General features: G+C 62.9%; 1 protein-coding gene across 3 annotated transcripts in view; it reads right to left on the reverse strand.

Moving 5' to 3' along the window:
* Positions 1-24,775, reverse strand: part of Lama5 (laminin subunit alpha 5) — a 45,384-nt gene extending 20,609 nt beyond the window's left edge. Inside the window, exons 1-14 of one of the 3 annotated variants that reach the window (XM_076852083.2) lie at positions 24,417-24,775; positions 20,663-20,815; positions 10,685-10,802; positions 9,846-9,964; positions 9,569-9,739; positions 9,359-9,456; positions 5,562-5,677; positions 5,341-5,459; positions 5,107-5,197; positions 4,795-4,929; positions 4,612-4,671; positions 493-633; positions 271-408; positions 52-186 (exon numbers count right to left, since the gene is read on the reverse strand). In XM_076852083.2, the coding sequence (XP_076708198.2) occupies positions 52-186; positions 271-408; positions 493-633; positions 4,612-4,671; positions 4,795-4,929; positions 5,107-5,197; positions 5,341-5,459; positions 5,562-5,677; positions 9,359-9,456; positions 9,569-9,739; positions 9,846-9,964; positions 10,685-10,802; positions 20,663-20,815; positions 24,417-24,722 (1,900 nt within the window). In that variant the 5' untranslated portion in view covers positions 24,723-24,775. Of the gene's footprint in view, positions 1-51; positions 187-270; positions 409-492; positions 634-4,611; positions 4,672-4,794; positions 4,930-5,106; positions 5,198-5,340; positions 5,460-5,561; positions 5,678-9,358; positions 9,457-9,568; positions 9,740-9,845; positions 9,965-10,684; positions 10,803-20,662; positions 20,816-24,416 lie in introns of those variants that run through there. The other 2 variants (XM_076852084.2, XM_076852085.2) reach the window with 2 other exon arrangements.
* Between the last annotated feature and the right edge of the window lie 1,119 nt (positions 24,776-25,894).

Raw genomic sequence — 25,894 nt, forward strand, 5'->3', positions numbered from 1 at the left:
CCCGGCACTATGTGGCAACCTGGCCCCTTTCTGCCCAGGCCCTCTGCTTACCATGGCAGTCGGGGTAACTGTGGTGGCCCAGTTGACAGCGGTCACAATGAGGGCCATCAAACCCAGGCCGGCAAGGGCAGTGACCAGCCTCGTTGCAGCCTTCAGGCAAGGTCCCCACAGGGCTGCAGCCACACACTGTGGAGCAGGGTGCGTCACAGGGGAACCTGAGCTGGCCAGGTGTGCCCTGCCCACCCCTGCCCCCTGGAGAGTGTCACTCACATTGGCACAGAGGGAAGTGGGAGTAGCCAGGGGCACAGCGATCACATCGGGCCCCCTCAAAACCCACCCGGCACCTGCACTGGCCTGAGTCAGGGTCGCAGAAGCCATCAGCCACTCCAGGGCTGGAGCACTGGCAAGCTGCAGGGAAGGGTGGCCATGAAAGGGCAGCCGGAAATGACCAACCCCTGCTCAGTGCTCAGCGAGGGACCCCCAGGGACTCACGCTGGCAGCCTGGGCCGTAGAACCCAGGGGCGCAGAGCTCACAGTGGGCTCCCTGGAAGTTGGGCTTGCACACACAGCGTCCCACCCGCGGGTCCTTCCGGCAGGCGTTGCCCTGGGTCCCTGCGGCACTGCAGTCACAGTCTAGAGGAGGGGTGGTGCTCAGAGCCGGCCCCCGGAGGGCCAGTCTCCCCACAAGAACCGGAAACTCAAGGAGGGAACCCCGAACAGGGGAGCTGCGCGGGGATCAGGGCAAGTTCACGGCGCCACGCTGGCCTCGTGGCACAGAGCCCAGGGCCACCTCGACCCAGAGCCTGCGAAGACAGAACCGACCCACACGGAGGACGCAGGGCCTTGTTCTGGACAGCTCTGTGAGCTGAGAGAAGGGCAAGAGCACCCTGCTCTGGCCCACGCAGCTGTGGCCCTGGATACCAGGGGCTGGGCCTCTTGTTTTTCCCACTACTGGAGACTGAACCAGGGCACTCTGCCACTGAGCTGCACCCCTGGCCCTTTGTATTTCAAGAGAGGGTCTTGCTAAGCTGCTGAGGCTGGCCTGGAACTTGGTCCTCCTGCCTCGGCCTCCCTAGTCGCTGGGATGACACGTGTGGCCACCGTGTCTAGTATGCAAGCCATCTAGTGTTTGTTGCTGATAGAAATAATGGTTTGAGGATGACCACTAGTCAGACCAGAATAGAGAACCTACAAACCCGCGGGGGGCAGAGTGCCCCAACACAGCAGCATCACAGAATCCAAATCCAAAACACGTTTTGTTAAGGGCATTGCTGTGCCAGGCGAGTCCCCTTCCTTAGGTGAACAGCAAGAGAGCCAGGGACTCGGGCAGGTGGGACACCTGACCAGGCGGGAAGGGGAGGGGCTGACACTGACACGGAGGAGGTGAGGACCGGATCATGGCAAGCATCAGCCCTAGCAGGATGCCAGGCCACGGGACTGGCAGGGACAGAGAGGGTGGGTGCGTGATGAGAACACACACAGCAGCCAGGAGATGAAGAAGCAGAAGCTCCCAGGAGCGGTGTGAAGTGGCAAATAAGCGGAGACTGTCAACTGTGAGGAGAGTTCTGCAAAGTCGTAGCCACAGAAAGTCTGAGTTCACTATCAGAACGAACCAGCTCAAAGAGACCACCCGGGCCGGGCCAGTAGATTCACATGAGCTTGGCCAGCCTGCCCAACCCGTGGAGCCAGCACCCAGCGGGGGCTCATCTCCACCAAGGTCCACAGAACAGCCCAGAGGGGGCCGTATTCCAGGTGGCCACAGAGAACTCTCTAGTGCCAAGACATCATTAGCCTTATCTGACCATCATGCAAAAAACCAGGAGGAAGCCACAGCAAGAAGGGACAGGAGATCTCACCACCAGGAGTAACGGCCAGCACTTATGGACACGGCCCAGCAGACCCACCGAGCCAAGGCTGCAGACCAAGCTTCAGCCAGGGTCTCACCCAGCTCTACCAACAGTCCTGGCCGGATGGCTTGACAGCGGGGCAGGGCATCCCAGGCCCCACCGACAGGGGCTCTGCCAGCACAGCCACCGAAGCCAGGACCAGAGGCCATGCATCACCTGTGTCACCCCAGCTACCTGGAAGGCTTAAGAGGTCAAGTTGGAGGTCAGCCTGGCAACTCAGTGAGATTCTGTCTCGAAATTTACAGAGGTCTGGAGATGTCTCAGTGGTAGAGCAACCTGGGTCCAGCCCCCAGTGCCACAAAGCAAACAGACATACAAAACAGTAGCAAGTCAAAAGACAGTAGACAGAAGGAACTAAATTTTAAAGTTAATTAAAAACCTAAGTTGGGCTGGGGATGTGGCTCAAGTGGTAGCGTGCTCGCCTGGCATGCGGGCAGCCCGGGTTCGATCCTCAGCACCACATACAAACAAAGAATGTTGTGTCCACCAAAAACTGAAAAATAAATATTAAAAAAAAATTCTCTCTCTCTCTCTAAAAAAAAAAAAAAAAGTAAGTTATTTCCAGTTTTATTAGAAAGCGACCTTGGTTAGGTCTGATCAACAAAGCAAAGAAAGAACAGACAGTAATCCGATTGACAGGAAATTCTAAAACCACAACAAAATGCTATGCCTAACTTTTATGCCATAATTAAAATTCCAAATGAAATAAACAGTTTTCCAAGGAATTATAAGTGACCAAAAGATGTGAGACGAGCTAGAAAACTAAATTCATACATACAATAACTACAGGAAAATTAAAACCTGGACTAAGATCTCACTGGGAAGCAGGTGCCAGCACTAGGTAGTTTTATGGGTGATTTTTATCAAGTTTTCCATGTTTGTCTATTTTTTTTTTAAACATGTGGGTCTCACCATGTTGCCCAGCTTGGCCCTGAACTCCCGGGCTCAGGTGACCTTCTTTCCTGTCGCCCCTCCACAGAGCTAGGGCGACAGGTCAGTGCCGTTGTGCCCAGCTCCCCTCTCAATGGATGGACCACTCCTGTGGTTTTGAAAATGGATTTGCAGCATTGAAAGGCGTGGAGTGTTCCCAAGTGGTTCTCAAAACCAGAACAAGGCAGCACATGGGCAAAAGCAGAAGGTCTCATTGTGGGTGTGGGCAAGAAACGCACTCGGGGTCCACATCAGGAAAGACCCTGACATAATCCACTGGACAATGGACACAAGAGAAGTGGGATGCTGGACACCACAGGCAGTTACTGGCCGGAGAGCCCAGTGCAGGGGCCTCGCCTGCTTTTGTAAAGACAGTTTCACTGGAAGGCAGCCCAGCCCACTTGTTCCCAAAAGGTCTGTGGTTGGAAGCAACCCAGAGAAGCAGAGCTGGGCAACCTCAGAGGCTGGTGGCCCTCCAAGTCCAAGACCTCGCTGCCGTTCAAAGTTGGTGGACCCCAGTTCACGCTATTGATGAGAATCTGAGCATTACCATATAAAAAAGAAAGCTATTGAGAACCCGAAGATAGGAGAGAGTATCTGGACTCAGGGAGCAGTTGCATCCCAAAGCAAGCAACTCAGAGACCAAGAGCAACATTGGCAGGTGCACCCAAAACGTAGGGATTCAGCACAACACTCAGAAGAGGCAGGTATCTGGGAGAAAAACACACGGGGCGGGGAGGATCGGCAACACGCAGGGGGAGCCGTACCAACAAGCCATTAAAACCAGGGCCCCGAGAAAGGCGAGGACTCAGGGGCCATGGACCTGGCAAGTCAGAGAAACACAGCCAGGAGCCCAGGGCACACTTGCAGCCACACCTGTGACCCTGCTGCTGGGAGGCTGAGGCAGGAGGGGGCGAGATCCAGGAAGCCTAGCAACTCAACTGACCCTATCTCAAGATAAAGATACCTAAGGGGCTGAGGACGCGGCTCCGACCCCAGGACAGCAAAAAAGAGCCCCAAGACACCACAGGAGCAAACCTCAGACCCGCCCACTGTCAAATACCGTGGCCTCACGTCTTGTCACCAGAGAAAAACTGGACCAGGACACGCCATCAACCAAGACTTCACCAACACCATGGGAGGAAGGAAGCCCTCCGCTCAGGAAGGTGTTTTTGCAGTAGGGCTGCCAGGGGCACGGCGGGGCTCCGGCCAGCAGCTGTGCCCACAGCCAGTGCCACTAGTGGACAGCATACAGGCCTGGTGAGCCAGAGCACCCTCCCAGGACCGGACGCATCAAGACACGGCGCTGAGTTCTGGGCGCCCGGATGCTCATCCACGCATTAAAACAGGAAAGGAGGGCTGGGGCTGGGGCTCAGTGGTAGAGCGCTTGCCTAGCATGTGTGAGGCCCTGGGTTCGATCCCCAACACCATACAAACATAAATAAATAAATATGAAATAAATGTTAAAAAACACAGGAAAGGCAAGAGCCCACGCTTCCCACAACTCGGGTCTGGTGGAGGAAGCGCCCCTCTGTCCACACCGCACAGACTGGGAAAGCAGGGTCTGTGGGTGGGAAACACCCAGCGCCCTGCGCAAGGTCAAGGCCAGGTCAGTGTGGTCCCTCCAGCTTCACCCAGTTTCTGCAGGTTTTCTGTTATCATTATTTCACATCATTTGCATAGAAAGAAATAAAAGAGGGCCTAGGTGGAGGGAGTGCTGACCCGTGGCCCCTTCCTGCCACGAAGAGGGGTCCTGAGGCCTTGGGACACTTACTCACGATCTGTCCAGCTGGCAGCACCTGCTCCCCTGTGTCACTCGGGGAGGTGGGCACGGCTGAGGGAAGAAGCACCAGGTGTCGGCCACGGCTGGAGGAAGCCTCTGGCCCCAGCAGCCCAGGGGCCCCACCCCGCCCCAGGCTCCCGCGGCAGCCATGCGGGATTGCCCTGGCCAGCTCACGGTAGCAGTGCGGGAAGTCTGTGAAGCCCTCGGCACATGCGTCACAGTGCTCCCCTGTGAAGTTCGGCCGGCAGTAGCAGCGGCCAGTCAGGTCCTCACAGGTCCCGTCAGTGAAGGCCGACTCGCAGTTGCAGCCTGGGAGGGGCAGGGCGGGGGCGGGTGAGGCCCAGCCCAGACTCCAGGAGTCTCCCTCCCCAACCTGGCCACTGGGGTGGGAGCTGTGCACAGGCCTTCCGGGGGTGTGAGGGCCTAGGGACACAGAGAGCTGAGACCCCTCTTGGGCAGAACCAGGGCCTGAGACACCCCACTCACGGCGGCAGACATGGGGCGAGTCCAGAGGGTGGTCTGGGGAGCGGTAAAAGCCGGGCAGGCAGCGTTCACAGTTGATGCCGGTGGTGTGGTGCTGGGGGTGCAGGGCTACTGAGTCCAGGCCTGTCCATGCCCCTCCTCGGGGAGCCCCACCTCGGGCAGCCCCACGGCCCTCCCCCCGCCCCACCTGTCCCGGCCCCACCTCGGGGACCCCCACGGCCCTCTCCCCTGACCTACCTGGCAGTCGATGCAGACACCCCCACCCTGGTACGCGTTGTCCTGGTTCTGGCTGGCATTGCGCCTGTCCACCTCAGGGTCATAATAGCAGTCATGGGCATGGCCGTGGCAGTTACAGGCTGGAGGAGAGGACCTGTGGTCAGCATGCCCCCAAGGTGATAGGCCCCAGGGGCACGTCCCTTGGATCACAGTGTCGGCAGCGCGTGTGCATGGACACTCACACTGGCACTCATTGGCGCTGTCAGTGGTGGCTGGCCTCCATGGCTGCTGGTTGAAGCCAGGGCAGCAGCGGTCACAGGAGCCCCCACATGTGTTGTGCTGGCATGCACACTGCAGCCTGCGGGGACACAGGGGCAGAAGGCTGGAGACACGGTGGCAGCCTCTCAGCCTCTACCCTGAGTGGCCTTTGTTTCCTCTCTGGCCACTGGTGGCTTGCTGTGTGGACAAGGGTCTCCTGCAAACTCTCGTCCGGATGCCACCTGCCCTGGTGGCTCTGCAGTCACCCAACTCGGGGAAGGGGCACAGGGTGAGAGGAGACAGGGCAGGCATCTCCCAGTGGCAGCAGCTCTCTGAGGCCTCTGTGGAGGGTGAACGCTGGGAAGGGGAATGTTGGCAGGTGGGTGGGGCCTAGCGTCCTGGCCCAGCCCGGGCTCCGTGAGCTCCAAGGGGAAAGGACAAGTCTGTTGCCCGAGGCTTAGATCACACTTAGCAGGCAGCTTATCCAGACACCCCCTTGTGTCCAGGAAGGACCTCCCCAGGGGCAGGAGGCCAAGAACTGCTTCCTCTTGCAGCTGGGGGTGGACACCAGGTCAGAAGGCTGGAATCCTGCCTGCTGTCCTGGTGGGCAGGGGGACAGCTGGTCAGAGATGAGGACCGAGATTGGAACAATTTCCTGCTCAGAGTGAAGGTCCATGCCACATGCTTGCCCCAGCTCCCACCTCCAGCCATTCAGCCAAGAGGAGCAGGGGCCTCATCCCATCCTGACTCTGCTCTGAGGCCACACGATTCCTGGGGAGGACCCAGAAGCCCATCTTTGCAGATCTAAGACCCAGAACCTCAAATCACCCATCTAGCTCTAGTCCCATCCATCACGGGGTCCACAGAGCATCAGGGTCAAGACTGCTTCCCCCTTGGAGTCCAGAAACGTCTGGGAAGACCACATCCTCAATGGAGGAGGAACTAAGATAAACTGCCCATCAGCACAAGTAATCAACAAGCAGCCCCAAGGTCACAGAGGCTGGAGCCTGCTGCTGGGGTGTTGGTTGTCAATCACCCATCCAAGGCAGCCCTGCACCAAGAGGGGTCCCTCATGTGGTAAGCGGTGCCAGGCGGCAGCACCCCAGGGTCTGGTGAAAGCCCTTGCAGAGCCACCCCGAGGGCTCTCCTTGATCCAGGCAAATGACATGCATACAGGTGACATCCTGCCAGACACACTGAGAGCACCAAGGCAACAGGCTGCGGTGGCACCCAGAACAGACCAGACCCCAAGAGCATTGCTCAGGGTGGCAGCTGGTAGGAGCAAAGGGATCAGAGGCAGAAGGAAGCAGGGCAGGGTGAGGGGCGGCTTGGGGCAGATGCTTGCTGGCATGTACGAGGCTCTCGGGTTCCACCCAGCACTGCAGGAGGAAGAGGCAGAACTTCCAGAAAGGGAGAGTTGAGACGCCATGAAGGGGCCAGGCAGGCCAGAGACGGCTGAGCAGGGGTGTGGTGTCGTGGAGGGGGCACCGAGGACATCTGGGAGACAGAGGTGGCACTTAGAGTGCGGAGGCAGAGGGAACTGAGACCCTCCTGTCCGTGTCCAGTGGAGATCCAGAAGGGGCAGAAGGCGAAGCCGTCAGAGAGCAAGGCTGTGACGGTGGACAGAGACCGCTGATTGGCAAAGGTCACCCTCCAGCGCAGAGGCCCAGCTGACCAAGTAGGCCTGGTCCTGACCCAGGTCACTGGCAGGACGGAGGGCAGCAGAGCCCCCAGAAACATCCCAGGGTAGAAAGCAACCCAGAGACCCTAACTTGAGTGACATCGGGAGATGCCCAGATGGTGACAGGGTCCCTCCTCTGTGTGAGATCCACTCACCAACCCCAAATTCCACACCACACTGTCATTCAAGAGTGAGGACAAACGGCCATTTTCAGACCACTGACAGGCGGTCACCAAGTAGAAGTACTTAGGACGCACCTGAGGAAGGGCGAGTCCCAGGAGGCCGAGGGCAGGCTGGGACCACAGAGAAGAGAGAACGGGGCAGCAGAGGGCAGGAAGTGGTCTCCCGAGCTGCCCTCTGGGGCTGAGCGGCTCACTAAGTCACCCCTGCCTGTGAGAAGTGCAGGCTGCCACATGACCAGCAGAGCCCCCAACAGAGACCAAACACGGGCTCAGGCGGACATGTGCCCCGAGACGGTGGGACACAGGTGGCTGTGAGGTGCGGGCCAAGACTGGAGGGGGCGGAGGAGGACGCAGGCCTGGAGGGAGGGGCAAGGCCAGCTGGGGTAACGGGCTGTGTTCCCTGCAGGAGAGGACGAGGTGGGAGCTATTTGGGCCACTGCTGAGTGATGGCTGTGGAGAGGGGGTTCTGCCAGGGCTGGGGGTTCTGGGACAGATGCCCAATCCGCACCACCCCCAGGCCCACGTTGGGCTGAGCTCAGGGCTGGCGGAGCAGGTGCGTCAGGACCAAGCAATGCCTCTCCAGGTCCCAGCAGGTGAGGGCAGCCCCAGCTCCTGGGGCGCCAGGCCCTCGATCCTCAGAGGCCAGTTTGGCTCCCCAGAAGCCTCCACTCCAGCTGTCAGGAGCCCTGAAGCTGCACTGGAAGGGACCTGCTCCCAGAGTACACCCAGAGTGTCCCCAGGGCGTCCTCAGGGCCCACAGCATCAGGAAAGCAGCCTGCCTGAGCCCTCTGTCTGGGGCTCCTTCTGCAGACCTCTAGAAGGGCTCAGCTATGGCCACAGTGTGGGGTGGACGTCCCTCCTGCCTGGGCTTCACCTGCCTCCCCATGGGCTGGCTGAGTGGACCGAGCAATAGGACCCAGGTGAGGGCTATGGGGAGGTCCTGCATCTGAGCACAAGCAGGGGCCAAAGAACTTGGAGGCAGTGCAGATGTCAGGGTGAGCCTGCCTGCACCCTGCTGGGCTGCCCCATGTTGGGTGGGGACATGGGTGCCCATCCAGGCTCCACCACGGTCCTACCTAGCCCCAGCCTGACCACACCACCCTGCCTTCCCCTCAGCCCCTCTCGCCCAGGGGGAGTGCCGTGCCAGTGCGACGCCAGCTGCCTGCCAGCACAGGTGAGCCTGTGCCAGGAGAGCCCTCCGGGTGCCAGCAGCTCGACACACAGCTGCTGCCCGAGCACACCCAAGGCAGGAAGGAAAGAACGGACGTGGCCCGGCTGCCCCAGCCCAGTGCCAGGCTCCACTTGGCCATTTGGGCCACCAGGGATCTGCTCTCAGGTACCAATCTGCTGGCAGCTAGCGAAGATGCAGGCGCTGGGCCCTGCCAACTGGCTGGCTGAGGGTGTCCCAGAAATACGCCTGTGCCCGGGCAGAGGCCAAAGCCAGTCAGAGCTTGAAGGGCTCCCAAGAAGTGGATCCTCCAAGGCAAGAGGTCAGAGCCTCAGCTGTCCTCAGTGGCATGACAGCAAGGCACATCAGATGGCACAGGGGTGCTGGCCGCTCCCCACGCTGGGCCTTGGCCCCCCGCCCTTGGTTGAGGTGAACTTCAGGAGTGGGGGTGGCAGAAAGTGTGCCTGGAAGAACTGGGGAGCTGGGGGGAGGGGCGGAACTGGGGTGGGCCCTCCCAAAGTGAGTGGAGGAACCTCCGGGGGACACAGGTGTGCAGCCCAAGTCCAGGAGGAGAGCCTGCCCTGCCCAGGAGAGCAACCAGAGAGGTCCACACGGCTCGGCCCCTCCACCTCTCTGTGCAGAAGGGGACACCAGGGCCCCCGGAGCAGCAGGCTGCAGGCCCCATGGGGAGTCGGGGTGGCAATGGAACCCTGGCTCCTCCCCAGGAGGACAGCAGGGAGCAGGCCTCACCTGAAAGGGTCTGCGGGGTCTTTGGCGTCACAGACGTCCGCGTGGCCGTGGCAGACGCAGCGGCCTCCGATGCTGATGTCCTTGATGCTGTAGTAGTACTGCACAGGGCCTGTGAGCGTGGGGCCAGCCACCCCGTCCCCAGGGCAGGGCCCCAGCACACCCTCCCCTCCGCAGGGCCAGCCTGGTGCTGGGGCCAGGGCACATGCTTACCCGGCGGGTGACGGTGGGGTCCCGCAGCGCCTTGCCCATGAGGTGGCCCAGCAGAGTGTTGGTGCGCAGGAAGCGCAGCCGGATGTTGGTGGCTTTGGTGAAATCCCGCAGCAGTGGGGAGTAGGAGAAGTTCCTGGCTCCGGGGCGCCCGTTGACCAGGGACACCACAATCTGCAGCAAGCATGGGCTGAGAGTCACGTGGTGGCCACAAGCCCCTGACACCACCAGCCGACCCGTGAGGCCCAAGGGGCCTGGGGCGGCCGCCCCTGCAGCCCACCTCGCCATTCTCCAGGGGCACTATGCGCGAATACTCTGTGGTACAGATGACATGGTCGTCCTGGGCAATGCGCTCCAGCGTCCGAGGCCCGAAGCGCTCCAGGCAATCCCTCTTGGAGGCTGTGGTTAAGGAGCCAGAAGTGAGGGCAGGAGCCGCCAAACATCCGCAGACCCTGGCCCCAGAGGCACACCCCTACTTCTCTGAGGTGGGGTGCTCTTCCTGGATGGGCACCTGCCCACGCTCCACCGGCCAGCAGGATTTATTAAAGAGAGAACTCTGGCTGATAAGGGGAACGCTGGCCCTGCCTGTGAAGCTGGACGTCCACAGGCCCCACTAGTCCACTCCTGGGTGCCCATCCCTCTCCCTGGAACACGCTGGAGAACACTGCCCCTTGGGATGCCACCCAGCCCCTTTCTGAAGACTGTACCCTACTACCCTTGGCCGGCTCACAGGCCAAGGATTTTGGAGGACATGTGACCAGGCCTGTCCAACCACAGCGTTCTTGCCAACATGACTGGTCAGGGTGGCACATGGCCAAGACAGCCAGTGACTCCAGTGTTCTCCTGACACAGGCAGCCAAGCCGGCAGGAAGTACGCCCAGAGCCGCCAGGGCCACTTTGTCATCAGAGAGCTGTCTGAGCATAAGGCCAGTCCAGAGGAGCCAAGAGGTGCCACGGAGCCTCCTGGCGCCGACGCCCTGCCCCAGCCGCTCTACCTGACTCAGGTGGCTGGGTGGACACCATAGCACCCAGAGCTCAGTCCTCGGACTCGGAGGAAGCATACATAGCATGGCAGCCCACCCCAGGGTCCCCCAGGCCCCACAACTCAGGGACACTCACAGGCGAAGAACTGCCACGGCTGGTAGGAGTGGCCAAAGTCCGTGGACCGCTCCAGCACCCAGAGGTCTGGCCGCGGGGAGTTGGCGAACTTGATGAGCACGTAGGCCACGTGGAAAACCTGCGGGAGGGGCAGCGTGGGTGCTGGGCGCCACCGCAGGTGACAGCCCTTTACCTGACAGCCCCAACCCTGCTGTTGACCCTCAGGGGCTGTGGGCTTGCCGGGGGAGTAGAGGGACCCAGTGGGAGGGCCTGCGTGGCCACAGGGGTGAACAGATGGGATCCGGCCCCTTCTGAAGGGCTCCCCTCCTAATCCTGGGGTGGCCCAGGGCTCAGCAGCCCCCTCCCCAGCCCTCACCCTCTGTCTTCCAGAGCTCGGGGGCTGTGGACAAGGCACCCTGGGGGAGCAGCCTGCCTTCAGCGGGGCTGGCCAAGGTAGAGAGAGAAGCACACCAAGGTCCCCCAAAGCCCGATATCTAGCCAGGATATCAGCTGGACAGTGCCCCAACACCCAAATGAGACTGGCACATTGACAGCAGCCTGCCTCCCGGACAGAGCCCCTGTCCCAGCCCTACCTGACCACCCCCAGCACTAACCTGACCACCCCCAGCCGTACCCTGACCACCCCCAGCACCTACCCCTCTACTCTCTGACCAGCCCACGGAGGCCCAGGGCAGAGGGGGCCATGGAGCAAGTTGGGGCCCAACTGTACCATTTGGGTGGCCCCTTAGGGACATAGGAAAAGAACCCCCAGAGCTGAGCTGAGCAGAACAGGGAAGACCTCCCCAGCCAGGAACTGGGGCTATGGCTTCTCTGTGGCCCTGGGCACATCAGGGCAGATCCCAGCCAAGCACAAGGGGAGCTGCCTCTCCAGAGGCACCTGCAGCCACAGGCCCTGCCCAGGGAGCCCGTCTCTCCCTGCTCTCTCCCAGTGTTGGGAGGAGGGTGCCAGAGCCTCGGTGCCGGTCGTCCTGGCCAGGGCACGGCATCCAGGGCGTCCCAATGTCCTGCACACTCCTCAACACCCTGGCAAGTCCTGGCCCCAGGCCCCAGCCCCAGCTGGCCCCGCCCTCACCAGACCTCTGGGCCTCAGGAAGCCCGCCAGGGCTGCAGCTGACCTATCCACCTTCTCCCTCCAGGGCCAGCCTGGGAACTGGAGCAGACAGGGAAGGCCACTGTCCAGGCCGCGCTCTGCTCGTGCCACGGAGACCCAGCAGTATGGGGCAGTGCCCCCGGGCACCCCCTTCTCACTGCAGCGGGTAACCTGATGGGCGGCTGTTGACCCTGGACAGGGCAGGGTGGGGGACCAGTCACCCCTCAGGTAGCACGGCTCAGGTGGGGCAGGCCCCAGGACCCCAGGAGTGGTGCTGGGTGCCGCCCTTGCCCCGAAGCCTAGTGTGGCAGGCACGGCAGGTGGGAGCCAAGGGCAGCCTCCCAGTGGGGGTCGGGGCACAGGCCTGTCCACCCCGCAAGCTCTGAGGTCATCTTCCCCTTCCCTGAGGGAAGATAGCCCGCCCAGCTGGGGAAGGGAGACCCCGCGCCCAGACCCACACCTCGCCCAGACCCACACCTGGGCCTCAGTGCCCTTGGGCCCGCCCTACATACATTCCCTAGTGTCTGAGAAGATTTTGCGGGGGGCAGGGAGGGGTCTGCAGGGCGACGGGAGGAGTGGACACTCGTGCGGGCGTGTCAGAAACAGACAGAGGCTGCTCCCAGGGAGCCACAGCCCAGCCCCAGTAACAGCCCCAGGGGAGCCGGTCCGCCCCCACTTCTCCCTGAGCAGCACCCCAGGCTGCACCCTTGCGGGCCACTCGTCCTGGTCAGCTGGCCCTGCATTTTTCCAAGCTGAGAGCGCTTTCACAAACATTGACTCCAAGACGCTGATGGGCAGGGTAAGGGGGGCACGGAAACTTCTGCCCCCATGCTGGGATACACTTAAGATCCCGGCCTGCAATCTGTCCGCCCACCCACGGCTGTCAGATAGGGCGCGGACAGCTGTCCTGCTTCCCGGCTGGCGGAAGGCAGGAACGGCTGTGCCTAAGTGCTGCCCGTCTGTCCCCAACCTGGTCCCTGCTCCCAGGGCCATGGCAGCACCCTTGCTGTGACCTGGGAGGGGCACAGACCCCTGGCCTCCCTGGATGTAGCCCGCCCCCTCCTAGCCTGCTCCACTCAGCGGCCAGCGCCAGCTGACCTTTCCGCTGCTACATAGTTCTGGGCAGAAGGAAAAAAATGTCTTTTAAAGCAAAAGCCAAACAAAAGCCGCCGGTTATTTTTAAAAATCTGGCTATTTTGGGGCAGGCACATCTCCAGGGCAGCAGCCAGCAGCCTGTCACTACGCCCCCTGCCCCACCCCCAGCCTGACCTCAGAGGGTCCAGGCTCCCTGAGGAGGGCTTCTGTCCTGGTGATCCCCACCTGACAAGGGCCAGTGAGAGCACAGGGTCAGAGCCGGGGCAGGAGTCCAGGGCAGGCTCCAGGGCTGTGTGGCCTTGGGAAGGCACTGCCCCTCTCTGGGCACAGGGCAATGGGAAGAGGTTCAGAGAGGAGGGATCAGGGTGAGGTGTCTTCATGACAGTGTGAAGGTTCAAGAGGCTCAGAGGGAGGTGACACCTGTCCCTGGTGGGTGAGCAGCAGCCAGCTGGCAGGATGGGTCTCTCCACAGGCCCTGGGGATGTGGGGTGGTGGGAGGGCCAGTAGTCTCCAGGGCTCAGCTACATGTCACCAACAGGTAGGTCATGGCTGGGACCTCTGGGGAAGGGGACCGGGCTTCATCTGCTTCCACACTCTAAGTTTGCCTGGCCCCGGGGTCTGGGGGCCAAGGCAGGGCACAGGTGCTGGCTATAGCACACATCCCAGCTGAGGGGGCTGGTCCACCCCCAGGTGTGACTCAGCAGGCAGCCTGTGACTCGGCCTATAGGAGGAGGCCCCATGCTGATTCCCAGGACGGCCGGGCCCAAGCTGGTGGAGGCAGGAAGCCTGTCCTCGTCCCAATCTGGGTTAACGTCCTGGCCACTCCCTCAGATTGAACTCTAGGGCACCCTGACCTCCACGGTCCCCAGCCTTGACCTCCACGGTCCCCATGGCCCTGGCCACTCCCCTCATTGAACTCTAGGGCACCCTGACCTCCACGGTCCCCAGCCTTGACCTCCATGGTCCCCATGGCCCTGGCCACTCCCCTCAGATTGAACTCTAGGGCACCCTGACCCCCACAGGTCCCCATGGCCCTGGCCACTCCCCTCAGATTGAACTCTAGGGCACCCTGACCCCCACAGGTCCCCATGGCCCTGGCCACTCCCCTCAGATTGAACTCTGGGGCACCCTGACCCCCACAGGTCCCCAGCCTTGACCTCCACGGTCCCCATGGCCCTGGCCACTCCCTCAGATTGAACTCTAGGGCACCCTGACCCCCACAGGTCCCCATGGCCCTGGCCACTCCCTCAGATTGAACTCTAGGGCACCCTGACCCCCACAGGTCCCCAGCCTTGACCTCCACGGTCCCCATGGCCCTGGCCACTCCCTCAGATTGAACTCTGGGGCACCCTGACCCCCACAGGTCCCCATGGCCCTGGCCACTCCCCTCAGATTGAACTCTAGGGCACCCTGACCCCCACAGGTCCCCATGGCCCTGGCCACTCCCTCAGATTGAACTCTAGGGCACCCTGACCCCCACAGGTCCCCATGGCCCTGGCCACTCCCTCAGATTGAACTCTGGGGCACCCTGACCCCCACAGGTCCCCATGGCCCTGGCCACTCCCTCAGATTGAACTCTAGGGCACCCTGACCCCCACAGGTCCCCAGCCTTGACCTCCACGGTCCCCATGGCCCTGGCCACTCCCTCAGATTGAACTCTGGGGCACCCTGACCCCCACAGGTCCCCAGCCTTGACCTCCACGGTCCCCATGGCCCTGGCCACTCCCTCAGATTGAACTCTAGGGCACCCTGACCCCCACAGGTCCCCATGGCCCTGGCCACTCCCCTCAGATTGAACTCTAGGGCACCCTGACCCCCACAGGTCCCCAGCCTTGACCTCCACGGTCCCCATGGCCCTGGCCACTCCCTCAGATTGAACTCTGGGGCACCCTGACCCCCACAGGTCCCCAGCCTTGACCTCCACGGTCCCCATGGCCCTGGCCACTCCCTCAGATTGAACTCTAGGGCACCCTGACCCCCACAGGTCCCCATGGCCCTGGCCACTCCCTCAGATTGAACTCTAGGGCACCCTGACCCCCACAGGTCCCCATGGCCCTGGCCACTCCCTCAGATTGAACTCTAGGGCACCCTGACCCCCACAGGTCCCCATGGCCCTGGCCACTCCCTCAGATTGAACTCTAGGGCACCCTGACCCCCACAGGTCCCCAGCCTTGACCTCCACGGTCCCCATGGCCCTGGCCACTCCCTCAGATTGAATTCTAGGGCACCCTGACCCCCACAGGTCCCCATGGCCCTGGCCACTCCCTCAGATTGAACTCTAGGGCACCCTGACCCCCACAGGTCCCCATGGCCCTGGCCACTCCCTCAGATTGAACTCTGGGGCACCCTGACCCCCACAGGTCCCCATGGCCCTGGCCACTCCCTCAGATTGAACTCTAGGGCACCCTGACCCCCACAGGTCCCCATGGCCCTGGCCACTCCCTCAGATTGAACTCTGGGGCACCCTGACCTCCACAGGTCCCCATGGCCCTGGCCACTCCCCTCAGATTGAACTCTAGGGCACCCTGACCCCCACAGGTCCCCATGGCCCTGGCCACTCCCTCAGATTGAACTCTAGGGCACCCTGACCCCCACAGGTCCCCAGCCTTGACCCCCACAGGTCCCCATGGCCCTGGCCACTCCCTCAGATTGAATTCTAGGGCACCCTGACCCCCACAGGTCCCCATGGCCCTGGCCACTCCCCTCAGATTGAACTCTAGGGCACCCTGACCCCCACAGGTCCCCATGGCCCTGGCCACTCCCTCAGATTGAACTCTAGGGCACCCTGACCCCCACAGGTCCCCATGGCCCTGGCCACTCCCCTCAGATTGAACTCTAGGGCACCCTGACCCCCACAGGTCCCCATGGCCCTGGCCACTCCCCTCAGATTGAACTCTAGGGCACCCTGACCCCCACAGGTCCCCATGGCCCTGGCCACTCCCTCAGATTGAATTCTAGGGCACCCTGACCCCCACAGGTCCCCATGGCCCTGGCCACTCCCCTCAGATTGAACTCTAGGGCACCCTGACCCCCACAGGTCCCCATGGCCCTGGCCACTCCCTCAGATTGAACTCTAGGGCACCCTGACCCCCACAGGTCCCCATGGCCCTGGCCACTCCCCTCAGATTGAACTCTAGGGCACCCTGACCCCCACAGGTCCCCATGGCCCTGGCCACTCCCTCAGATTGAACTCTAGGGCACCCTGACCCCCACAGGTCCCCAGCCTTGACCTCCACAGTCCCCATGGCCCTGGCCACTCCCTCAGATTGAACTCTAGGGCACCCTGACCCCCACAGGTCCCCATGGCCCTGGCCACTCCCTCAGATTGAACTCTGGGGCACCCTGACCCCCACAGGTCCCCATCGGTTCCAGAACCTGCGGTGGCCTTGGAGTCTGCCTGGTCCAGCCTGCAGCCCGTGCCCCTCTCCCCATGGCTGCCCCCTCAGCAGAGACAGCTGAAAACCTGGTAGGAACATGGACAGGCCAGGCAGACAGGCCACTCAGGTCCCCAACTGGGCGGAGAAGCACAGCCATTGCCTGAAACTTAGCAGGGAATGCAGAACAGGCCTCAGCTGAACCCACCCGTGAGAGAGTGGAGTGAAACAGCAGGGTGCACCCAGCAAGCCCACCGCCACGCAGGAAAAGCCCACTGAGGGCAGGCGCAGGCCAGGAGCCCACCCTACCGGGGGTCCAAAGCAGGTGGGCAGACTGTTGAGGAACTGGCAGGGCTGCGAGGGCCTGTGGAGTTTGGATCTGGAAGGTTGCCCAAGGCTCAGGTGGTGAAGACCCCAGCTGCCAGCCGGCTCTCCGGAGGTGGGGGACCTCTTGGGGTAACCCGTCTGCGACAGCCTCCTCTACCATGTGTTCCTGCTGGGAAGCTCTTTGCTGCCACGGGTCCAAGCCACGGGCCAAGCCACGGGACGCATATGGGAACCATGAGCCCACATAAACTTTCCATCCTTTCCATTTGGTCATTTTGGGTATTTAGTCACAGGGACAGAAGTCAAGTGACACGGCTTGGCAGGGACAGGGAAACCTGGGGATCCCAGCCAGGCAAATGGCCCCTGTGGCCCCTGCACTTCAACAGAGCTGGACCTGGGGTGGACCAGTGACCCACCAACCAGCCAAAGAAGGTCCCTGCCCTCCTGCTGTGGCCCAGCCAGGTCAGGCCAGATGGTCAGCCCAGGGCCACAGGAAGTGCAGTTTACCCCCAGGGGACCCCGCGGCTGAAACCAAACAGTTTAGTCTATGCTGAGACACGGTGACACCGGCACCCTGGGCTTGTTTAAAAATGCAGACAACAGGAAGCCCTGGGAGCCTCCAGGGTCTGCAGAGCCTGGGTCCAGCAGAGCGCCCTTGGGCAGGGTGGCTGGACAGGGTGTGGCTGTTTGGGATTGTGACATGGGGACAGCTGCAGGGGATGGCTGCTTGGGGCTACCAAGGGTCACTGAGGTAGCAGCAGGAGGCACAGGCTGGGGAGAAAGGCCACAAGAGCCCCTTGGGCCAGGTCTTCCTTTGGGTGACAGGGAGAGGGAGGGGACAGGAAGGGGCAGGAACCCTCCTGAGGGAAGAGGCAGAGGGAGGGGCTGCTGCCTCAGGGTAGCCAGGGACCCCCACAGGAGCCCAGCTGCAAGAGCCAGGGTCAGCCCAGCCGCGCACTGTCCATGCTGCCACGCTCTGAAACTGAAGTCCAGTCACAGCTGCGTTTCCTGTCACCTCCCGACAACTGATGGTCTTAGGGCACTGGCCACGTGGCCAAGCACCCGGCTGAGGGACATGCCAGTGGCCTCTACCTTGTAACCACCAGGCCTTCAGCACTGGGACCGGAGCCCAAGTCACCCATCCTGAAGGTGGGCAGGATGGCTGGGCCTAAGGGCACACCCCGACAGCCAGGGCAGCACCCCACCGAGCCCCGTGTCCTTACTCCCTGGCTTGTGGAAGACAGCCCGGGAGGAGGGGTCCAGGGACCAGCCACTGCCAAGCCCAAGGTCTCCCTTGACAACAGCCTGGGATCTTAACACGCCACACTGGTGCTGTGCCTCCGTCCCCAGGTACCTAGGGAGGACACTCACGCCATGGTCAGGAGCTTCGCCAGAGCTGTGCCCCGCAGCGACTATTTGGTTGGGGCACAGCTAACCCCTCCCCTCCCTGCCTCCTCCTCCTGCCAGCAGGTCCCACCTTGGGGGCAAAGCCTCCCTGGCATTTCCAGCCCTCCGCCAGCACCCTGGCCTCACATCCAACCACCCCGCCCACATCCCAAGGGCTAGCCCTCAAGCCCCTCTGCTGCTGACCCCTACCTAGCCCCCCAGCCTGTTCTGCAGCTGTGGCTGGGACAGGGCTGGGACAAGCCTGCTACTTCCCTGAGCCACTGCAGGCAGCAGGGTCAAAGCCAGGACCACCCTGCCAGGAAGGGGCCCAAGTACTTTCCACTGCTTATCTGACCCAACCTGAGGAAAGGGAGGGGCTGCCGGGGAGAGTCCCTGCTGGCCTGGTCACCCAGGGGGGCGTCTGAAGAGGGAGGGGCACAGGCCAGAGCCGGCCCAGCTCACCTCTGCCCACTCTGCAGGAACTGGGCCTACTGGGCTGGCGTGTGGGTGGGGGACAAGGACCTGGGACCCTGTGGCAGAGCCCAGAGATGGACACTCAAGCCAGGACCCTTTGCCTCTTGGCCCGAGCCCTGACAGGAGCTTTCCATTGCCTGGACTCAGGGCTCCACGAGGATCTGGGCCAGTCATCTGACCATTCAGCCCGAGAAGCTTCTAGAAGAACAGGAGATGCACAAGAACCCCCACTGAGCCCCAGGCAGGTCAAGCTGCGTCTCAGGAAACTGCTCCTGAGTCACCAGGCACCATCGGGGAGCGTCTTCCTGGGGCTACTCCCCTGCAGAAAGAGTCACCAGGCCCAGGCCCTCCCGGAGTCCTGCCCAGAGACACAGGCTGTTCCCAGACAGAGGCCACAGGGACTGCCCCACTCCCCTGTGTGAGAGCCCTTGGGCCCGGCCCACGGGGGTGTGAGACAGAAGTGTCCAGGCGGCCCAGCCCACCTCCCAGGCCGGTGAGGTGCAGGAAGCAGCCCTGTGCCAGTGCCAGCCGCCCCCGCCCCTTCCCAGGGCATCCGCTCCAATCCCAGAACAAAGGCAGCGGCTGAGTCCAGCTTCCTGACGCAGCCGCAGCCCCAGCCCAGGGCCAGCGGCATCTCCAAGGATGGGCCCAACCCCATGATGCCAAACCCCAGGAAGAACTTCCCCTGGCAATAGAACTGGAATTGGGTCCACAGCCCCCCCAACCTCAGAAATGGCTGGGACAAGGCAGGGCTCCAGGCCCCCACTAAGACTGGTAGCCCCTGGGCCAGCCAAGACAGAGGCCTTGGTGGACACATCTAGCCAGACAGAGAAGGGTGGACAGGAGATGGCTGGATGGGGGAGGAGGGGGAGGGAGAAGGGGGTGGCCTCTTCCTGAACACTTCCCTACACCCCACACTTGGCGAAACCGAGGCCCAGAGAGGAAGATGTCCATGCAGTGGACCCTCTCCCTGCCAGGAGGACTCTGAAGGCAGATCTCACGGTGCCACTCATACAAGAGAGGCCAGCAGGCCTCAGAGCCCGTCCTCAGTGCTCCCACCTGGTCCACCCAGGTTGCCATGGAGACCAGACCAGGCGGGCTGGCCCCTGGGAGGAAGGAAGACCCCTCAGCCCCCAGCGGGTGAGAGTTCACACACTGAACTGCCCGACCCTGTGCCAGAGACTAGGGCGCCCCAGGGTCCTACTCCCTAGGCGACAGGGAGACTAGATGTGAAAACCAGTGAGATGCTGACAGTCAGGACCCTGATGGCCAGCCCCTCCCCATTCTCCTCCCCACTTGGCAGCAGGGACAGAAGAGCAAAACCAGGTCCCTCTGGCAATCCCAAGCCACTTGCTGGAGTCCAGCACACTTGCCCTACTGGGCTGGGTCCGTGTGCTGCCAGAAGCGGGCAGCGGGTACCTGCCCTGGGGCTTGTCTTTTCAGCGGGCCTGCAGGAGTCTGCATGCAGGAGACCTGTCACCTCCCAACACCCTTAGGTTGTAGTGGGGACAGACTCAGAAAAGAGTCCTGGGTCACACCGCAGGACGGCAGCAAAGCAGTCCAGGACACAGGCTCTGGGCATGCAGGGTAGGTCTGGCGGGCTCTGGCACCACCTCCTCACTCCTACGCCCAGAGAAGAACAGTGCTGCTGGCCCATGTCACAAGCCAGGACCCCAGGGCTAGGGGAGGACACAATGTGCGTCTGACTCAGCCAGGGAGCCTCTCAAGGTCCCAGGCCCTGTCCCCCTTATGGGGCTGACTCATCTCCAAGGAGCACCAGGCCCCACCCACCTGCCTGCACGGGGCCTGGGGCTAAGGATGGATGGGAACTAGAGGCCTGTGTGCTCCCACCTACCCTCAGGCCACCAGGCCAGGGCACAGGTATTCCAGGAATGTCCACCTCAGCCAGGCCTCTGGCATTCCTGCAGCCCCTCCCACGGCCGCCAGGAATTCCTCAGAGTAAACACCAGGGTGCCCAGAGCACCAGGAGACCAGGCCCCAGCACTTCTGCCCGCCCCCTGCCACACACCTCCCCCACTGGCCCTTCCTCCCCTGTGTCCAGGGACACTGAGAAAACAAAGGTGCGCTGCTGCCTTCACAGGTGCTGGCCTCTCCCCGCAGGCCTGTCTGGGCCTGGCCACCAGCCCTGGGACATTTCCTCCCTGTCAGTGCCCCAGGTAAGCCTGTGGCAGAGGAGCAGGGTGGGAGCTGCACAGGCCCAGAGGGACCTACCTGGCCCAGGTCCAGGGTGACGTTGACCTCGTTGTACTCCAGGCCGCGGGACAGCGGTGGGCTCTGCCACCAGCGCTCGGTGCCGTCGATGGCATTGCTCACAGGATGTGCCTTGTTGCTCTGGGCAGCTGTGCAGATGTCACAGTACTGGCCCTACAGGGAGAGGAGGGTCAGACGGCCAGGAGAGGGTCCCGGGGTCCCATCACAGCAGCTCCACCCCCAACCTCCAGACCTGTGCCCAGGGCCCCTTTCTGGTTCAAGGCTGCGGTTCACATGAGATGGTCACAGGAAGACCAGGGGCAGGGGCAGGGCTGGGGGGGGGGGGGGAGGCTGGGGCTGAGGAGGCAGCACCACAGAAGACCTCCAGGGGACGACTGCAGGCAGGTGGCCTGCCCACTGCACCCTGCCAGAGGGCCTGGGCAGGGTCAGTGGGGGAAGAGCCACAGACAGAGAGTCCACCTGTCGGGGAGGGCGTCTGGTGGCCAGGAGGGTGGGAGAGAGGCGCTTGCTCCACCCACCTGTCCCCCACGCCCCTGCCCAACTTTCACACAGAGCCCTCTGGACTAGGGTCCTCCTCCAGCCAGGGGCAGCCTGGGAGACAGGCTCAGAGGGCAGGTGAAGCCTGGGCCTCCAGCTTGGGACAGGGCCAAGTAAGTCATAGCGACCACACCATGGAGCCTCAGTGTCCCCATCTGCAGAGTGGGGAAGGCTGCACCTGCCTCTGGCTGAACAAGGATTAACGGATCACATTCAGGGCTGGCAACTGTTCCTGTCGGGTCTAACCACCTGCTGGGGGACAAGGAGGAAGCTCCACTAGGAGCCTGTCCTGCTGTCCCTGGTGGGGGAGGGGTAGGGCCCTGGCTGCAGGCCAGTGGAACCCACCCCCACAAGGAAACCAGACCTGCTGTCCCTCTGCACACAAAGGCAGCCCTGGAGACTCACACTGACTGAGGCCCAGCCTGGGAAACTGGGTGGCTGTCCTCCCAGGCTCCAGGCTGGGGCTGAGGGAGGTGGGCAGACTAACCCTGCTGGAGACGGGGCTGCACCGGACCACCCAGGTGCTCACCCACACCCTGCCAGGCTTCACTGCTTTACTCCACCCTGCGACTTCTCTGGCTAGTCCCCACTGGAGGCCTTTACTTCCCTTGAGGCCCAGAGTTCTGGACCTCACTCCTTGCCACGGACCAGTCCACCCCTCAGAGCGGCCACACGGAGGAGCTAGGGCAGTGGGGACCTGCATGAGCCACACCACCAAGCTTAAACGGTGACCCCAAACTGGAACCCAGGGCTCCCTGGCCTGCTGAGCCAGGGCTGAGCAAAGGGCCCAGGGCCTCCCTGGGAGCACCATGCAGCTGAGCTGGCTGACCCAGGGAGGCTGGGCCCAGGGTCAAAGGTTAGGGTCTTCCAGGAGCCCAGGAAGCACATGCTCAGCCCTGCCAGCAGCAGAGGTGGTCTGGAGGGCCAGGGAGAGATGACCCTGGTCCCACTCAGCAGCAGTCCACAGCAGGAGCTCCAGGTAGCCAGGGCTTCCCTGATGGCCTCTTTGTTGGGTTGGCTCACAGTGGACAGAGCTGGGAAACAGGCTCCCTCAGCCCTGTGCTGCAGCAGAGGGTCCTGCTGGGAACAGAGCTAGGAACAGCAAGGCACTGATAAGGACTTCCCCTTCCAGTGAGTCACCTTTAGTCTGGCCCCAGGCCAGCCTGGACTCCTCGGATGCCTACCTGAGAGAGAGGGTGGAAGTCCCTGCTGCCTACGCCTTGCCTTGTCCAGAGGCCCAGCAGGATGCACCCAGGCGCCCAGGTGAGACGCCCCAAGCCTCCTATGTCCCATCTCCTTCACCATCCCTGCCGCCACCACGGGACTGCCACCCCACCCTGGTGCAGGCTCTGCTCGTAGGATGGAAGCGCAGCTGTGGCTTCCTGTCCTCCACACCTATGCCCACCCGCCTAGAGCACCCAGCCAGGTCCTGTGGGCAAGGCCCCACCACTGACCCATCCGAGGCAGGGAACCTGAGGCCTTGAAGCTCAGAAAAGAAGGTATCCGAGGTCACAGTGGTCTGTCAGCCACGTAGCCTTGGAGCAGGGTCACTCACGGCCCAGTGTTGCAGACCACAAAGGGAGCTTTTGCCTCGGCGTGCCATGCATGGGTGAGGCACAGCCCATGCCCATCACAGAAAGCCAGACCCAGGTTTGTCGAGTGCTCACTGTGCGCCTGTCTTCCAGGCTCTAGGCCAGGCTCCCAGCCTCAGGCAAGGTGTGCCGACAGCCACCAACTAGGAACTGAATCTCCGAGGAAGCACAGCTAAGGAGAGCGGGGGAGGGGCCTTGACCCCAGAGGACTAGGCCTAAGCACTTGGCAGAGGTGATAGCAGCCATGGGGGGGACACACACAAGCAGGTGGTCCCCAGCCAGGCAGCACTGCTGGCCTGGCGTAGGGCAGTGGTCTGGGATCTGGGAGTGACTGGGCCCTCCCTGGTACAGTGGCAGACTCCCAGCTGACAGAGGAGAGGCCTGGGGAGCTTGGCCAGGCCCCTGGGGCAGGTCCAGAGGGACCGCAGGCTCTCTATCTTGAGACCCGCCAGATGCAGTATGGGAACCCAGGCAGAAGGCTTACATGGCTCTCTGCAGCTGACCCAGTCCGGCTTTGGGGCTTCAGGCAGGTGACTACACCCTTCCAGGCCTCAGTGTCCCCACCTGAAGGGTGGACTCCACCCTCCAACGCAGAGAGCTGTGCTGGGCTTGAAGAGAATGCATGTGGGCCCAGGAGCACAGGGGGCTGGCCACCTCTCGGCACCTTGCTCCCCAAGGGTGGGACCCCTGGTCACCCGACTGCCTGGCCTCTTCCCCTCAGCTAATCCACTCCCAGCTACTCTCCCCTTCCCAGCCTCTCCTTCCAGAAGGGTGGACCAAGGTCCCTGGAAGAGGCTAAGGTTGCACCTGGAATTTGACTCAGGGTGGGCTATCAGAGTTCCTGGAGCCGACTCTGCCTGTCCCCCAGGCTGACCCAGCCCCAGCCTCCATCCAGAAGACCTGTGTGACCCTACTGTCCTGGCTGGGGTCCACCACAGGGCCAGAAACTGAGCCCACCAAAGGCTCACCACCTGGTGAAACCTCCAGAGCTCTTCAGGGATTGACCCACCGCCTGCTGGGCAGCAAGGCTCTGAGCACTGCCCACAGGTGCTCCACTCCCAGTGATGTCCCACCCAGGTCCTCTGCCCACGGCGGGGGAGGCTTCAACCTAGGATGATGGCAATGAGGGCCCCAACACTTGAGCAGGGCCCCTGGCCCCTCCCGCCTTCATCCCGTCCCCATCCGGAGGCCAGCAGGTTCCAGCCTGTCCCGGGGGAAGGCGGAGCCGCCCGCCCCCTCCCCACAGGCAGCCAGCGCCAGGCCAAGCCCCGCCCTCGCCGGGATCCCGGACTTAGGGCTGCCAGGGACTAGGCACCAGCACCCTCCCTCCCGGCTCACCGCCACCGAACTGAACGTCCCCCGCAAAGCCCCCAAGTTCACAGGGACACTTCATTGGTCCTTCCGGAGAGACGCGGTTTCCCGTCCGAGCCTGAGTGGCCGGGCTGGGGTCTCTGTCGGTCCCCCGAGATGCTAAGCCAGGGAGTCGGCGGGAGAATCGGCACCTGGACTCTTCCCCGCCCATGGCGCTCCCCAAAGAGTCGGGCTGAGTTCCGGATCCAAGCCCGGTGCGCCCGGGTCCCGAAAGCCGCGGGACGGTGTCCCCTACTCCCCCGCCCCGCGCTCACTTGGATGGTCTGGTTGGGGTCCCCGCCGGCCACGGGGCCCCCCACGAGCTTGCAGTAGAGATCCTCGGTGGGGCGCGGGGGGCCGCGCGCCGGGGCCTCCTCGCCGCAGGTCGCGGACGCGGAGATACGGGCGCCCTCGGCCAGGTTGAAGTAGGGCGGGTGCAGGCTGAAGTCGCCGTCCTCTGGGGCCCGTGCCCGCGCCGCGCCCAGCAGCACCAATCCGGCCAGCAGCAGCCGCGCGGGACCCCGGGGGCCGCCTGCGCCCAGTGCGCTCCGGGTGCGGAGCCGTGCGTCCCGCGGAGCCATCTTCCGGCTCCGGACAGTGCCTCGGTGCTCCAGGGACAGCGCACCCGGCGGGAGCCCGGCGGGTCTGAAGCGCGGTGGCCGGCCCGGCTCGCTCCGCCCGCAGACGTCAGGCCCCGCCCCGGCCCGCCCGGGAGCTCGAGCCCGGTGCCCCCGGGAGAGGGCTGGTGGGAGAGGGGGCAGGGGGAGGGGCGCCGGGCGGCCTTAACCCTTCAGACCCCGGCCCTGCCGGCCTACCGGAAGGGGCACCTGCTGGCCGGGGTCCAGGCCCTAGGATCTGGTGCCGCAGCGCCTCCCTGCTCCCCGAGGCCGTGGTTCCGGACCCCAGATGGGACCCTCCTGGGGTGCCCCAACCCCAGCGCGCAGGGGCCTGCCTCTCCCCGCCCAGCGTCCCCGCTTTGTTTCCCTAACTTCAGTCACCTGGGGGGCTCCTGAGAACTTGCGTGCTTCCCTTGCCCTGCCAGTCGCCCCATTCTGCACGTGTGCCGGGAAGGTGCATTCTGCTACCTGTGAGGGGCCAAGGGTGGGTGCCCTGGAAGGATCCTCATCTGCAGGGGTCAGTGAGAGTCCAGTTGGAAACCCCCTTGCTTCCTGGGGCAGCCAGACTAGAGTAAGCCCCTGGCCCTGCCTGTCCCATACTCCAGTAGGGGAATGGGGAGGGAGGAAGTGGACCGGGGATGCTAACCCGGGCTCTCTATTGAGTGTGGCTGGGTGCCTGTGAGCACCTGTGCTTCCCAGCACCCTGGACTCCCTTTCTCTGCGGGACCCTGGACCCATGCTCAGGGCCACTCCCCTGCTCGTGCCTGCAGGTGAAGGACACTAGGCATAGAGCTCAGGGCTGTGTTCCGGTTTCTGCTTTTGGGGTGGCTGCAGCTACTGGATCTCCTCCCCTTGGGTTCCTGGGCCAAACTGGCCTTGAGGGAAGCCCTCAGGGGGTGGGGGTGGGGATGCAGCTGCTGGGCTGGCAGCTCCCAGTCTCTGAGCCAAGCCAGCTGGCCCTGGCCTCTCTTGGGCTGAAGGCTCCCTGGACCATCTCGGGGCACTGCTGAATTTGTGGGGTGCTGGCCAGCATGTCCTGGTGGGAATCCTGAGCTGGCAGCTCTATCAGAAGGTTGTACCACCATCCACAGTGTCCTGGTCATCCTTGGCCACCTGCAAATCTCAAATCCCCAGGA

This window comes from Callospermophilus lateralis, chromosome 3 (assembly GCF_048772815.1).
Source record: "Callospermophilus lateralis isolate mCalLat2 chromosome 3, mCalLat2.hap1, whole genome shotgun sequence".
NCBI classification, from domain to species: domain Eukaryota; kingdom Metazoa; phylum Chordata; class Mammalia; order Rodentia; family Sciuridae; genus Callospermophilus; species Callospermophilus lateralis.